The sequence below is a fragment of the Sus scrofa genome, chromosome 9 (assembly GCF_000003025.6).
Source record: "Sus scrofa isolate TJ Tabasco breed Duroc chromosome 9, Sscrofa11.1, whole genome shotgun sequence".
NCBI classification, from domain to species: Eukaryota; Metazoa; Chordata; class Mammalia; order Artiodactyla; family Suidae; genus Sus; species Sus scrofa.
This window is the reverse complement of record NC_010451.4, coordinates 3,845,059-3,859,692: the sequence shown is the minus strand read 5'-3', so window position 1 is coordinate 3,859,692 and position 14,634 is coordinate 3,845,059. Positions and strand designations below refer to the sequence as shown.

Here is a 14,634-nt window from a genome sequence, read left to right as displayed (position 1 = left end):
CAGGTGTACAGCACAGTGATTCAACTTTATATCCGTCTGTCTGTCTGTCTATCAATCACCATCTATTCTTTTGCAGATTCTTTTTGCTAACAGGTTGTTACAAAACGTTGAGTAGAATTCCCCGTGCTCTACAGTAGGTCCTTGTTGGCTATCAATGTTATATACAGTAGTGTGAATAAATTAACCCCAAACTCCTAATTTATCCCTCCCCCACCATTCCCCTTTGGTAACCACAAGTTCGCTTTTCAGGTGAATTAAGCCAGACAAAGACAAATATCACATGATATCGCTTGCATGTGAAATCTTAAAAAAAAGGTACAAATGAGCATACTTGAAAAACTCAAACAGACTTACAGGCCTAGAAAGCCACTCATCCATTATGGATCCAAAACTCCTCCTACTGTGGGGGAATGAGCCTCAGCTGTGCTCATCACCACCCTTTCTTCAGCAACCTCTGGATTCCTTGCTTGATCTCCTGGGTTCGCACCCCATAAACGATGGGGTTGAGGGCGGCCGGGACGACATGGTGGAGGACATTGAGCAGGACGGGCACATCCGGGGGCACCTTCTTCTTTACAAGCAGAGTGAAGATAAAAACCAGAAGGACGGTGCTGAAGAAGAGGATGAGGATGAAGTGGGAGCCACAGGTGCCCAGGGCCTTGGCCACGGCACCTTCTGCCTTGAGTCTGAGCACGGCCCGCAGGATGAGGGTGTAGGAGGCGAAGATGAGGATGAGGTCAGAGCCCAGCAGTGTCCAGCCCCCAGCAAACTGGTAGAGGCGATTGACGGTGACATCGTCACAGGAGAGCCTGGAGACAGACATGTTGGCACAGATGCAGTTCTCAATGACATTTCTGCCACAGTAATGGAGTCGTGAGGACAGGATGGGGATGGGCAGTGTGAAAATGAAATTTCTGGCCAAAATAAAGATGGCTGCCTTGGCGACAAACTGGTCAGTGATGATGGATGGGTACCTCAGAGGGTGGCAGATGGCCACATAGCGGTCGTAGGCCATGACCATGAAGGTGCAGGACTCCATGGCAAAGAAACAATTCATGATGAACATCTGGAGGAAGCAGGCAGAGAAGCTGATGGCCCTGAGGTCAAACCAGAAGATGGCCAGGACCTTGGGGATGACGGTGAGACAGAGCACCATGTCCAGTATGGCTATGAGGCTGAGCAGGTAGTACATGGGCTGGTGCAGAGAGGCCTCCAGCCGGATGGTGACCAGGAGGGTGGCGTTGGCCCCCATGGCCAGGAGGAAGAGGAGGCTGAGGGGCAGGGACAGCCAGAGCTGCCAGCTGGGGGACCTGACAAAGCAATTCAGGAGGAAGTGTGAAACCTCAGTGGCGATGGTGCCATTTTGGTGGGCTGTCATATTGTGTCAAATATTCCTGCAGGTTCCTTTTAGTGATCTGTAGAAAGGATGAAATTAGTTACTGATTCAAGTTTCACGAAGACAGAAGAAGTTGCCTTTACTTAGGTGAAACTTGTGGATTTTAGCAGAGTCTCCAGCACGAAGTGAAATCATTTGTCTACTCTTTGTGCCCTACTCTTATTATCTTAAAACAGTGCAAAAGGATGGAGTTCTTACCCTGGCGTGATGGGCTCTTTGGTGTCTCTGCAGCACCAAGACACAGGTTTGATCACCAGCTCGGCACAATGGTTTAAATGTACCAGTGCTGTCACAGGTGTGGCATAGGTAGCAACAGCAGCTCAGAGCTGACCCCTGGCCCAGGAACTCCATATGCCGTGGGGCGCCCAAAACAGAAAACAAGCAAACAAACAAATGTAGAAGGATCAGGTGATATGATTTCTTTATAAATATTTGACTTCAAGGTTAATTTTTGGTAGAGTAGTTGAAACTTTACAGAAATTAAGAGGAGCTTACTTAGAGAGCTGTTTACACCAGGGGCGTCTCTAAATTTGTACCCATGGTCCTTCTTCATTAAAAAAAAATGAAGACATGGACTACCGTATCTACAACTTAACTATAACAACACCTGCAAATAAGTAGCAGAGCCCGGCACAAACTAGGCACCAGACAAATGGCCCCAGACCCCCAGCCACACCAATCTGAGCTTTCAGCTGTATTTATTTTGCTTTAAATATAGATGTTTAAACATTATCAACTGAAAGCAGCATTGGTTACTTTGCATTTTATCTACAAAGTTGTTTGATTGAGCACGTACGGATTCTACCTAAAGATTGCTTTATGCTTGCTCTATTTCTAGCATTCTAGCTTTTCATGTTGGTAGCATTGCTACCTGCTGGAAGAGCCAACTTTAAAAGGAGAATGAGCAACGCCCACCCAGCTATGCTGTACCGATACCTATTATTGAAGAGGATGAAAGTTGACTCTCCCAATTCCGTCAGTGGGAGAGTGGTGAAGTCCACCTGTCAAGTCCTGCCTTCTCCTTTCTGGCTCCCCTTCCCATCTTCTGTATAGAGATCCAGGTACACACTCCCCCCAGCCTTCCAGGCAGTAGTTCAAGGTTGCCATTGTTCTCATGATGTAACCCCCACCCCCCAACACCCCACCCCTCCCCCGCCCCCGCCCCCACCACATGCTGTCAGGTACCAGGGTCAGAAAACTGAATTGAGACCTGTCCTTAACTCTGAAGGAGGTAAAACCAGAGCCCTTCTGGGGATAGTAGGCAATAATACCAAGGACTGCAGGCAACCGCAGGGTCTCGCCCAAACTGTCGTGAGAGTGTGGGCGAGGCTGACTGGCTGAGGGGGAGAAGAGTCTGGAGAAAAGAATTGTGGATAAAGGGATGTGGTGCCCTCATTTACACTAGAGGAAGGATCTAAGGCTCTCCTCCGCCTGAGTCGTGACGGAGTCCAAAGAAGGCTGTAGCCTGGCAGAACACACAGGTCAGGTCGTCCTGGGGTCCTTCAATCGCGTGGCCCACTGCATTCAAATCTGTCTACACTGACCGGGGGTCTCTGTTAAAGTGCTGTCTCATGAGTTTAGAAACTTTTCTCAGGCGTTTAGGAACTGCCCTCTTTATGTCCCACCAGGTTCGCTAACATGATATAAAATAACATGCGGTGTAGTTTCTGAACTCCTACCACCTCGTGGGAATTGTTCCCTAACGTCTAGGGCTTCATTTCCTGTAATCGTTCACCTTCCTGGGAGATTAAATATTATCACCACGTTACAAACAAGAGAACTGATTTTCAAAATCATAACCTTTCATACAGCATTAGGCTCACCCTAGTCCTGTGTAATTCTAATCCAGTGTGTTAGATTTGCGTGACTTCTAGGCTCGAGGTTCGCTCTGGCGCTCATAGCTAATTCTATGATGACGAGCTTTCCTCAGCAAAATTATTCTTTAAAAAACAAACCTTACTCATGACAAAATTACTAGTTCTGAGACTCGAACTGGTGGAGGAGAGAGAGCTTTGGGGGGAGGCAGGGGGATGATGGAAAGGAGGCTTTAATGCCACCGCGGGCCCAGAACTGAGCGCTATGTTCATGCCAGTAGGAACCTACTTTTGTTTTTGTTGAGGTTCAAATCGTGTTTTCGTTTCCAGTTCCGATTTCTGTGGTCCCAATGCAGTTCCAGCCCTGCTCATCCAGCAGCTCCCGGAGGCTCCTCCTCAGAGGGTCCCGGTTAGGAGCCTGGGCTGGCTCTCAGAGGAGGGAGGCGGGCCCGCCCCCAGTCTCCTGGTCCTCAGCTTCCCCAGGCAAAGCGTCCTGTCCAGCCGGTGCCTGCCTGGCACGGCCTGCCCACCTGACCTTCAGAAGAGATTCAGGTGGTCTTCCAATTCTTCTTCTCTTGCTCATAGCAGAATACACTTAGCAAAGACGTTGACAGTTTGGGGATGAATTTTAGAGGTTCTGTCCTTTATGACTCATGTAGCGACTCTTATTACTGTTTTCTTGGGTTTGCCCTCTAAGTGGCAACCCCTCAGGAGTCAATAAAAATTCTAAAGCAACTTCATGGTCACATTATTTCTGTTTTTTTCCCCCTAATTCATACCTCACCCTCTTCATCGCAACTTAGTTCATCTTGTCTAGCAGTTCAGGGCTTTGCCGGGTGGAGTTGCCCACCAAGAGTGAGCGTTAATGAAAGTACAGGGTGTCATTAAGATAAGAGTCCATAGAAATACAACTTCCAGTGTTGAGCTGTGGCCAAAGGACCTTCTCCATGTTCTGGGCACTCCGTGCATTCAACTCACTTTGCTCTCCCTCTTCCTCTTGGAATGCATTCATTGGCTTCTACATTCGAGGCATAAAACCCACGAAGCCCACCACTTGCTGCAGTGATGGAAGTCCTGTGAGCTTTGCTGTATCCACACCTTGTACAACTTCAGGCTGTGGAACTCCTAAAGTCCCCTTTAAACACCACCTCCTGCCTTTTTTTGTCAGTTGGCCTTTGCTCATCTCATCCTCTGATCTTACTCTGCAAAAGTGTCACATTTAAGTCTTACAAGTCATGGTCCCAAATCTCACTACCCTCGAGAAGCTTTATCATTTAGGGATTTCAAAGGACATCCCGAAAGAAATAAGAATTCTCTGCACAGAGCAGGGAAAAGCTTGGAATGACCTTCAGAGGGTACAGCCAACTGGTGGTTCAGACGTGCGTGTATCCACGGGGGAGCCTGGCGAAGAGGCATGATTCGGTTTCTAGAAGAGTTTGGGGATAATGGCTTCTAACTGGAGAGTGAAATTTCTAAGAACAATGCTAGAGGATTGTTTGGTCTCTCTCCCCCACTCACCGACTCTGCTTTTCTCTGGAATGTTTGTTCCTAAAAGCTCTTCCATCCATGGGCCATTCAAGAAGCCTTGCACCACCTACTCAGCCTCCGAGGTCGAGGAAGGAAGCATCAAGCTCTCCCTTCTCCTCTTTCCATCTGTGTTTGCAGTCAGAACTTGCCAGTGGCAGCCCGGGGTGAGGACCTGGAGCCAATTGTTACTGGTTCCAGCCAGGTGAGGACGAAGCCCGAGAAGGCGGATGATCCAAGGCTGAGGCGGAGACCCAGCCGCCAAGCTTTGCCCCGGCAGGTTGGCCCACAGCGCAGCACTGGGAAGCTCTGCTTTAAGAAGCGGAAGCTTGTTAGAGACCAACTACCTCCCCAGACTCAGACAGACCTGTCAGACACCTCTCCAAAGGGCAGTTAGGCATGTGACCAAGGGCATCCATCCAGACAGGTGCCTCATTGATCTTCTGACATCGTTTTCTGGCTGGGGCAGCTGTGGCTTTTTGGAAATGAGCCGAAATCTGAGGATCTTCTTTCTGACTCGCCACGGTCCCCGGGTGTGCACTCTGTCTTCAACCTGCTATGTTATGTGCAACAGACTCCATTCCCGCCCCAGGAGCCCAGCATTTGCGGGCAAAGGCTTTGCCCCCAGTTTCCGTGTTCCTCATAGAAATGCCCATATTTTCATACCTGGGCTCCAGATGAGGCACTTTCAGCTCCCCCCACCCGCTAATCTCCCACAGACAAACTCCCACTCCTCTGCATCTCTGTCACCACTGTGCAAAGGGTCAGAGAATTCTCTGAACACAGGCTTCACCCCGTGCCCACTCGCCTGAGATAGGAAGCAGTATCCAAAATCCTGCCTTCAGATGGTCTCAGCAGCACTGACTCAGCAGTGGAGAAGGACACAGATCTCCAGGGATGAGGCAGGTCCCTCCTGCCTCCTGGTCAATCTCAGAATAGCTGCCTCCCGGGCACCCGTCACCCAGACTCACTCGCCGAGGATGTGAAGATGGGGGTCTGTCTGGCTCCACTCACACTGGAGCTTGCAAAGTTGCTGACTACCCGGGTGGTTATAACTGCAGAGCCTCAGGGGCTCTGCCCTTTGGGAACTCCTCTTCACCCGCTCCCTTAGGCCCCAAAGGCCATCGGAGTTCACACAGGCTGGCAGATGGTGAAAGAAAATGATTGTCTTTCTCGCTGAAAGAAAGGACCGGAGTTCCCGTCGTGGCTCAGTGGTTAAGGAATCCGACTAGGGACCATGAGATTGCGGGTTCGATCCCTGGCCTTGCCCGGTGGGTTTGGGATACGGTGTTGCCGTGAGCTGTGGTGCATGTTGCAGCTGCGGCTCAGATCCCGCGTTGCTGTGACTCTGGCTGGCGTAGGCCGGTGGCTGCGGCTCTGATTGGACCCCTGGCCTGGGCACTTCCACATGCCGCAGGAGTGGCCCTAGAAAAGGCAAAAAGCCAAAAAAAGAGAAAGGACCTTTTGGGAATTCAGCCCTACTTTGACATGTGCTCTGCAGGCAGTCCGTTTCCTGGTTGTGAGTGTCTTACCTGCATCCTTACATGTTCATACCTGTTTGCATGTACACACCTGACACTGTCCATGGAGCCTGTAAACTCACTGAGAAGTTGTCACATTTTCTTGCACATGCTTAATAGATAGGGACATCCAAAATCATGCAATTGAGTGGCTTGGCATTAACTTATCTTTTATTATGGCATTACAATGATAAAATGCAGGAAGAATTTGAAGAAAATATTACCGAGAAAACACAAAGTATTTTTCAGAGAGAAAATACTGCACTCCTATTTCGCCCATTTAAGAGTTTTAAATGGGATTTGCATAGAATTGGTCACTATGAAGCCCGATCTGTTCCTTTATTTTTATTTTTATTTGAACCTCATGTGAATTATTAACACTTTTTGAATGATGAACAAACATCTCAATTTCTTTAAAGGCCGTCTTTTTTTTTTTTTTTAAAAAAACATGTTCAGCGCAGTTTTATTCATAATAGACACACAAAATGTAACCAACCCTAACAGCCATCGGCAGGAGAATGGATAAACCGTTGTCTCTTTCTCAAACCGTGGATTCTACTCAAACTGGGACTGTATTTCTGATTTAGGCAACTTCACAGGCAGCAAAATGTAAGTAGAAAAATGTAAGGGTACTTGCTCTATGATTCCATTTCCATGAAATTCAAGAAAAGGCCAGAAAAGTCTGTGGGGATAGAAGTCAGAGCAGCATAAAATGAATAATAAAACTGAAGAAAAAAAAGAAACCAGAGCAGCATTTGCTCTAAGGCTATTTTTTGTTTCTTTTTAAGTTTTACTTGCTTTGGCATTATCTCAGCATCTTCCTACATGTCTCTCCTTCTGAAAAGTGAAATCTTCAGTGTATTTAAAACACGTCTCTCATTTCTCTCCAGGGTACTTACTTAGCTCTGCGCTTGTGTAGAGGAGAATGGCTGGATACTGAATTTATATAAATGTTGTTGGGTTATAAATCTGATGCGATTTTTATTTTCCTTTTTTACAGAGAATTTATCGGCGTGTTGTTTACTTACGATGTCCTGTTGGTTTCAGGTGCACAGCAAAGTGACTCAGTCCTTCATATACACATATCCATTCTTCTTCTTTTTTAACCAAACCTTGAAAATCAATACATGTTGCTCTGAGTTGACTTTATGATTATTATTAGTTGTTGTTGTTGTTTGCTTTTTCATTTCTTGGCCGCACCTGCGGCGTATGGAAGTTCCTGGGCCAGGGAGTGAATCTGAGCGGCGGCTGCAGCAATAAGACCTTGACCCAGTGCTCGGGGCAGGGGTGGAACTTGTGCCACCACAGGGACAACGCCAGACGCTTAAGCTGCTGTGCCACATGGGGAACGCCTCCCACGCTACTTTTGGAACTTGTTTTACCCCAGATCAATGTGAGCCCCACACCTGTGGACAAATTTCTGACCAGGGATCTAAGCTTTGGCAGTAAAATCTATCGCGGAGCCTGTACGTGATGTTTTATTTGGACTTTAAATAAAAGTCTTTAATTAAAAAGACTTTAAATAAAGTCTTTAAATAAAGTCTTTAAATAAAAGTCTTGACGGCTGCTCAGTTTCCTTCCTGCCCATCATCCCTTTCAATGGGAGGAGCCAGCACCACGTGGCGTGTAATTAAGTATGACCCCAAATGCTGCCATTGTCTACATCCACGTCCTTCGGTTTAGAGACCTAGAAAAAGTGTATTGCGGGAATTTTGTTTCGGTGATGGCATACAAATAAATTTATTTTTAATTTTTATTCTTCTGAGGTGTAGTTGATGTGTCGTACTCTGTGTGTTTTCAGGTGCGTCAGATAGTGATTCGCAATTTCAAAGGTACACTCCATTGATAGTTATTATAAAAGGATGGCTCTATTCCCCTTGTCGTGGAATAGATCCTGTCGCTTATTTATTTTATACGTAGTGGCTTGTGCCCCTTCATCCCCTACCCTTACTTTGCCTGTCCTGTCTTCCCTCTCCTGACTGGTAACCTCGAGTTTGTTCCCTGTGTCTTTGAGTCTGACTCTTTTTTGTTATAGTCACTGGTTTGCTTCATTTTTTAGGTTACACATACAAGCAATATGTCTTTGCCGTATTTCACTGAGCATAATGTCCTCCATGTCCATCCGTGTTGCTGCAAATGGCAAAATGTCCTTCTTTTTCATGGCGAGTAGTATTTCACGGGGATATGCACAGACCACATCTTCTTTCCCACTGAAGTACAGTTGACGCACCGCATTGTTGAAGTTACAGGTGTACAATATAGGGATTCACAATATTTAGAGATACAGAGTTCCCGTCGTTGGTCAGCAGTTAATGAATCTGACCGGCATCCATGAGCACGCAGGTTCAATCCCTGGCCTCGCTCAGCGGGTTAAGGATCCAGCGTTGCCATGAGCTGTGGTGTAGGTAGCAGAGGTGACTCGGACCTTGCACTGCTGTGGCCGTGGCGTAGACCAGCAGCTACAGCTCCAATTGGACCCCTAGCCTGGGAACCTCCAAGTGCCCCAGGTGCAGCCCTAAAAAGCAAAATGAAACAAACCAATTTTTAGAGATTATACGCCATTTATAGTTACTATAAAATATTGCCTATGTTCCACGTGTTGCGGGGTTTGTCTTTGTACCTTGTCTCTTTCATGCACAGTAGTTTGTGTCTCTTCATCCTCACACCCATTTTGCCCCTCCTTCCTTCCCTCTGACTGCTGGCAACCACTAGTTTGTTCTCTGTATCTGTGGGTCTGTTTCTTTTTCGTTATATTCCCTAGTTGATTGCCTTTTTTATGAACTCGTGCGTGTGACACATTCCACATATAGGTGATACTACATACTATTTGCCTTTCTTTGTGTGATGTATTTCACTAAGCATAATTCTCTTCAAGTTGTTGCAAATGGCAAAATTTCATACTGTTTTATGGATGAATAGTATTCCATTATATATACATATACCACCTCCTCTGTATCCATGCACCTGTTGATTTAGAAATCCTGTATTTCTTTTGTTAAATTTAAATTTAATTTTTTTTTTTTGTCTTTTGAGGGCCCCCCCACGGCATATGGAAGTTCCCAGGCTAGGGGTCTAATTGGAGCAGTAGCTGCTGGCCTACACCACAGGCACAGCAGGATCCAAGCCACATCTGCAATCCACACTGCAGTTTGCAGCAATAACAGATCCTTAACCCACTGAGCGAGGCCAGGGATCAAACCTGCATCCCCATGGATACTTGTCAGGTTCTTAACCCTCTGAGCCACAATGGGAACTCCTTGTATTTCTAATACAGACATTTGGTGCTATGTATTTTCTCCTAAGTATTGCTTTAGCAGCATTTCAAAATTTTTGATATGTTGTATTGTAATATTTTTCAGTTTAAAAAATTTCCATTTTCTGTTCTGATTTCTTCTTGGTCTCATGGATTGTTTAGAAGGATATTGTTTAATTTTATATGTTTTGGTGTTTTTCTAAGCATCCCTTCACTGTTGATATCTAACTTAATTTCACTGTGATCTGAGACTACACTTTGCACAGCCTGAATTCCTTTCATTACAACGGGACTCGTTTTATGGCTCAGAATCCGGTCAACCGCAGTAAATGCTCCGTGGGACCTTGAAAGAATGCACATTCCTCTGTGGCTCTTAACTTTGAAACTTATTTTTTTCTGGTACTAATATAACCACTCATCTTTTCTTTCGATTATTATTGGTATCATGTATATTTTCCTTCTTTTGCTTCTAACGTGTGTGTTTGGTTGAGGTATACGTTGCGTAGGGAGCATTTCCTTGGGTCTTTCTTTTTCTCATCCAACCTGATAAGCTCTGCATTTTTCTTGGGCTTGTGTCTGCTCATTTATACTTAGTGTGTTTATGGCCATGGGTGGCGCTTACATCGGTCATTTTGCATTTGTTCTCAGTTCCCTTCTTCCTTCTTTTGGATTAAGGTATCAAAATTTTGTTTTGTCTTTTTTGTTTCCATATGTCAGAACAATTTTATTTTGGGGGTACTTTAGGGATTATTGTATCTGTCTCTAATCACAGCCTACCTTCAAGTGGGAATACATCATTTCATACAGGATATAAGATCCTTAAAATAATGTGCTTTCATTTCTCCTTCCCTTGTTTGTACTATTACCGGTATCCATTTCACTGTTTCATATGTTATAATCAGCTAACTCCTTTTTTGCTATTTTTATTTAAATAGAAAATATTTTCAAATACATTTCAATAATAAAAAGCGTTTAACCTGTTTGAGCGTGGTGTAGTAACACATTTCGACGCTCTCTGTTCCCTTATGCAGGTCCGTATTGACATTGGATGTCATTTTCTTCTGCCCAAAGAAGCTTTAAAAAAATAATTTTAGTGAATGTAGACTGCATACACAAATACGGGAGTAAAATCTGTAGCCATTAGATAGTGGCAAGTGCTGTGCAGAACAGTGAAACAGAGAAGGCATCAGGAGAACATTTGTATTTGGGGGAATATTGTTAGATCCTATTTAAAAGGTTGTGGTCAAGGAAACCCAGTGGACCCGAGGCAAAGAGCTACGAGGACAGAGGGACAAACAAGAAGGTCTCAGAGGCAGGATGCAGTTCGGTTTCTGAGAAAGTGCCTGGGAAGCAGTGTAGACGGCGAGAAGTAAATGACGTCCACTTAGAGAAACACAGGCTTCTCTCCCTGGGCTTCCAAAGTGCCTTATGCATGCGTTTTTTTGTCAGACTCTTATAACATTGCAATATGCTCGATTTTACGTATTTTTGCTTTTCCTGCTGGGCCAAGTGCTTTTGAGTAACGGGACCAAGATTGGTTATGTTTTTTTTCCCCCATTTTTTTAAGTAATAGGCTGGATATAAAATAATTTGCAATAAATATTTTTGCATGCCTGAAGAAAAATATTAAAACATGATAGTTATTTTAAACACTTTTTAACAGCTGCTTTTTACTCTTTTTAATCTTATGTTGACTCCTCCAACGTCAAAGCACTGATTTAAGTAGGTTTTCCTTTTGGGTATGCATTTTTAAGGAAGTATAGATTTTTCATCTCCACTGGGTCTGCTTGGGCTATAATGGGGAGCAGCAATGAGGTGTGAAGCTGGACTCATCAAAATCCCTAACCCCAGGTCTGGGTAATACGCTAGGAGGCTATATACCTAGGGCCTTGGTCTCTGCCAAGACACTGGGGCAAGGTAAGAACTAGGATGTGACTCTTAGAGGAAACACACAGCTCATATCATTAGGCATGAGCAGGGAGAAGTTTAGGCCTGTATTTTTATCTCTAGTCCCTGCCTTTCAATTTTGATTTTGACTGATTCTCAATGGAGACAAGCAGCAAGAACATAGTCACTTTCTGCTGTCACTCCCTTTCCTCAGGAATTTCCAAATCCCCTGCTGAATCTCCTTGGTTCGTACACCATAGACGATGGGGTTGAGAGCTGCAGGAATGACGTGGTGGAGGACGTTCAGTAAGATAGGAACATCAGGTGACACCTTTCTCTTGGCCATGTGGGTGAAAACGAAAACCAGCAGAATGGTGCTGAAGAAGAGGATGAGAATAAAGTGAGAGCCACACGTGCTCAGAGCTTTGGCAGCTGCCCCCTTTGCCTTGAGTCTAAGAACAGCTTGGAGGATGAAGACGTAGGAGAAGAAGATGAGGATGAGGTCAGAGCCCAGCAGAGTCCAGGCCGCAATTAACTGGTAGATTTTGTTAAGGGCCACACTATCACAAGAGAGCTTGGACACAGAGAGGTTGGCACAGATACAGTTCTCAATTATATTTTTTCCACAATAATGGAGCCATGCAGAGAGGATGGGAATAGGTGCTGAAAGAAGTGTATTCCGGACCAAGATGAAGACAGTTGCCTTTGCAACAAACTGGTTAGTGACGATGGATGGGTAGTGCAAAGGCTTGCAGATGGCCACATAGCGGTCGTAGGCCATGACCATGAAGGTGCAGGACTCCATAGGCAGGAAGCTGTTCATGATGAACATCTGGAGGAAGCAGGCAGAGAAGCTGATGGCCCTGAGGTCAAACCAGAAGATGGCCAGGACCTTGGGGATGACGGTGAGACAGAGCACCATGTCCAGCAGGGAGAGGAGGCTGAGCAGGTAGTACATGGGCTGGTGCAGGGATTCCTCCAGCCGGATGGTGACCAGGAGGGTGGCGTTGGCCCCCATGGCCAGGAGGAAGAGGAGGCTGAGGGGCAGGGACAGCCAGAGCTGCCAGCTGGGGGACCTGACAAAACAATTCAGGAGGAACTCAGAGACTTCAGGAGAGAGGGAGGTGTTGCTGTAAGACAGCATTGGCAGTGACTTTGGTGAGGTAGATGTCTTTGAGTAGCTGAAGAAGAGAGAGAGGGAGTTCATTCCACCACAGACTCTGATGCGTATGGATTTAGCTTATAAAACTCGGGAGGCTAAGGACACAACCCACCCCCTCCACCCCACAGCCCTTGTGCCCTGCACATTCTTGACACATAGAGGTCACCAATAAATTTTTGTTGAATACATAAAACGATGTTCCTCAATTGTTCTTTCATCTGTGCTTCATCTTACATTTTCTCCTGTGTGAATGTAATTTTTTTCAATTCATTTGCATGGCTGCTATCTAACAAATCATAAATTGTTTAACTATCTAATACTTAAATGGAAGATGTAAAATCGAAGCCTGAGGACATATTCAACTTTAAATTTTAAGCTTGTACGAATGCATTCAAAACGCTCGATGAATCCATCATCATATTTTCAAGAGGGTAAAAGATGAGCATATGCAGAGGTATGATGGATTGCACATAGACCAATGTCCTGGCAAATATTAATAAAAATCATATCTAAGGTCATGTCTATGTCTAACCTCTGTCAATACCCACCATCCATAGCCACACCCACTTCCTTACCTGTACCTCAACCTACACATCTACTGAAGGCCTTGAATGCATCTGTGAACAGGCAAAAAAAAAAAAAAAAAAAAAAAAGGAAATATCAGGCTAAGGATTGAGTGAAAATCAGACATCGAAATGAAACATTCATGTCAGCTTTCACTGGTGGCATTCTATGAAGGTACGCGCCAGTTTTCTTTACTTAATGGAGCTCAGGGCTGGAAGATAAAATCCAGGTTCCAGCAGAGCTGGAATCTATTACATCATCTCTCGAACAGGCAGGACTTTACACTTCTTTCTGCATGGAGGTGTGCACTAGACATCCACCCACTCCTTCATCTCCCTCTGCCAGACCTGAAACCTGTAATAAATGGACTACCGCAACGCTTGGGACATGGGAGAAACCTTCCCTGTAAGTCCTGCTGCACAGGCTGGTTCTCATGTGACTTTATGCCCTGAGTTCACACCAACTGCTTGGCTCAAGGAATTTAAAGTTATCCTGGATGGGCAGTGGCATCAGAAAAGAACAGAAACAAGTCCACCATTTTTTGAGGACCCAACTTTTGTCTCAGGCTTCAAAGAATTTCAATATAGACACCTCTGAAGGAATCGAGTTGTTTGCAGTGGAAAAAAATAATTAATTTGAAAAGAAAAAAAAATGAGGGGTTAAAGCCCACAAAACAATGGATAGTAGAATTCAACTTACAAAAATTTGAGATATCATTTTGATATGGATATTGAACAAATTTTCTGTTTTTTTTTAAGAAAAGATAGAATAAGCTTGAAAATATGAGCAAAAGAAAAGCATACTTAAAAGAAGAATCGGTCATATCTCCTAGAAGTGAAAAGGATATAATAATTAAAATTAAACAATTAAGAGATAAATTTGATAGCATATAAGCCGTGACTGAAAATACAATTAGTGAACTAGAAGATGGAACTGAAGACATTTTTTAGAATGAAGCTCCAGTGATACATAGAAAATTTCAAAAGTGTAGTTAAACTCCTCTTTAACTACATGGGATTTTAATAGACATAGTCCGTCACTCTATCTTTTTTTGTCTTACTGGGATTAAGAAGGTCAAATCCAAGATTGATATTTTGTTCTGAACACTGGAGGCTATAAAAAGTAACAAAGTATGTTTGAACAAGTCTCCGAAATTTTTGAGAAATACAATAACAAAAATAAGAACTCAGTCAATGCATTTAACAGTAGAGTAGAGAGAGCTAAGGAGAATTAGTAAATTGTCGGAAGGGAGATCAATTTGAATGATGGTTGGGAGAAAATTAAAACAGATGGGAAATGCCAAAGAAAGTATGAGAAACTGAGGACAGAGTGAGAGGGTCTAACAAATAAAATTTGAGTTCCAAACTGAAGGGGAGAAAGAATGAGGTAGAGGCTTGTGAACTTTTCAGAAGAGAGAAAATACATCAATAATCATATCCAAGAATTCCACTGAATCTCAAGTGAGATAAAAAAATTAAAAAGCACACCTCCGTATATCTAAATATATCTAAATG

The 14,634-nt window shown here is 44.5% G+C and overlaps 2 protein-coding genes across 2 annotated transcripts; both read right to left on the bottom strand.

Moving 5' to 3' along the window:
* LOC110262263 (olfactory receptor 56A3-like) lies at window positions 431–1,378 on the bottom strand. The gene has a single exon (XM_021102656.1). The coding sequence runs from the start codon at window positions 1,376–1,378 to the stop codon at window positions 431–433; it is 948 nt and encodes a 315-aa protein (XP_020958315.1).
* LOC110262326 (olfactory receptor 56A3-like) lies at window positions 11,579–12,538 on the bottom strand. The gene has a single exon (XM_021102722.1). It carries the CDS (start codon window positions 12,536–12,538, stop codon window positions 11,579–11,581), a length of 960 nt encoding a protein of 319 aa, XP_020958381.1.

Excerpts from the sequence above, each read along its gene's own strand:
- LOC110262326 (XM_021102722.1), bottom strand. The coding sequence starts at position 12,538 with ATGCTGTCTTACAGCAACACCTCCCTCTCTCCTGAAGTCTCTGAGTTC.
- LOC110262263 (XM_021102656.1), bottom strand. The coding sequence starts at position 1,378 with ATGACAGCCCACCAAAATGGCACCATCGCCACTGAGGTTTCACACTTC.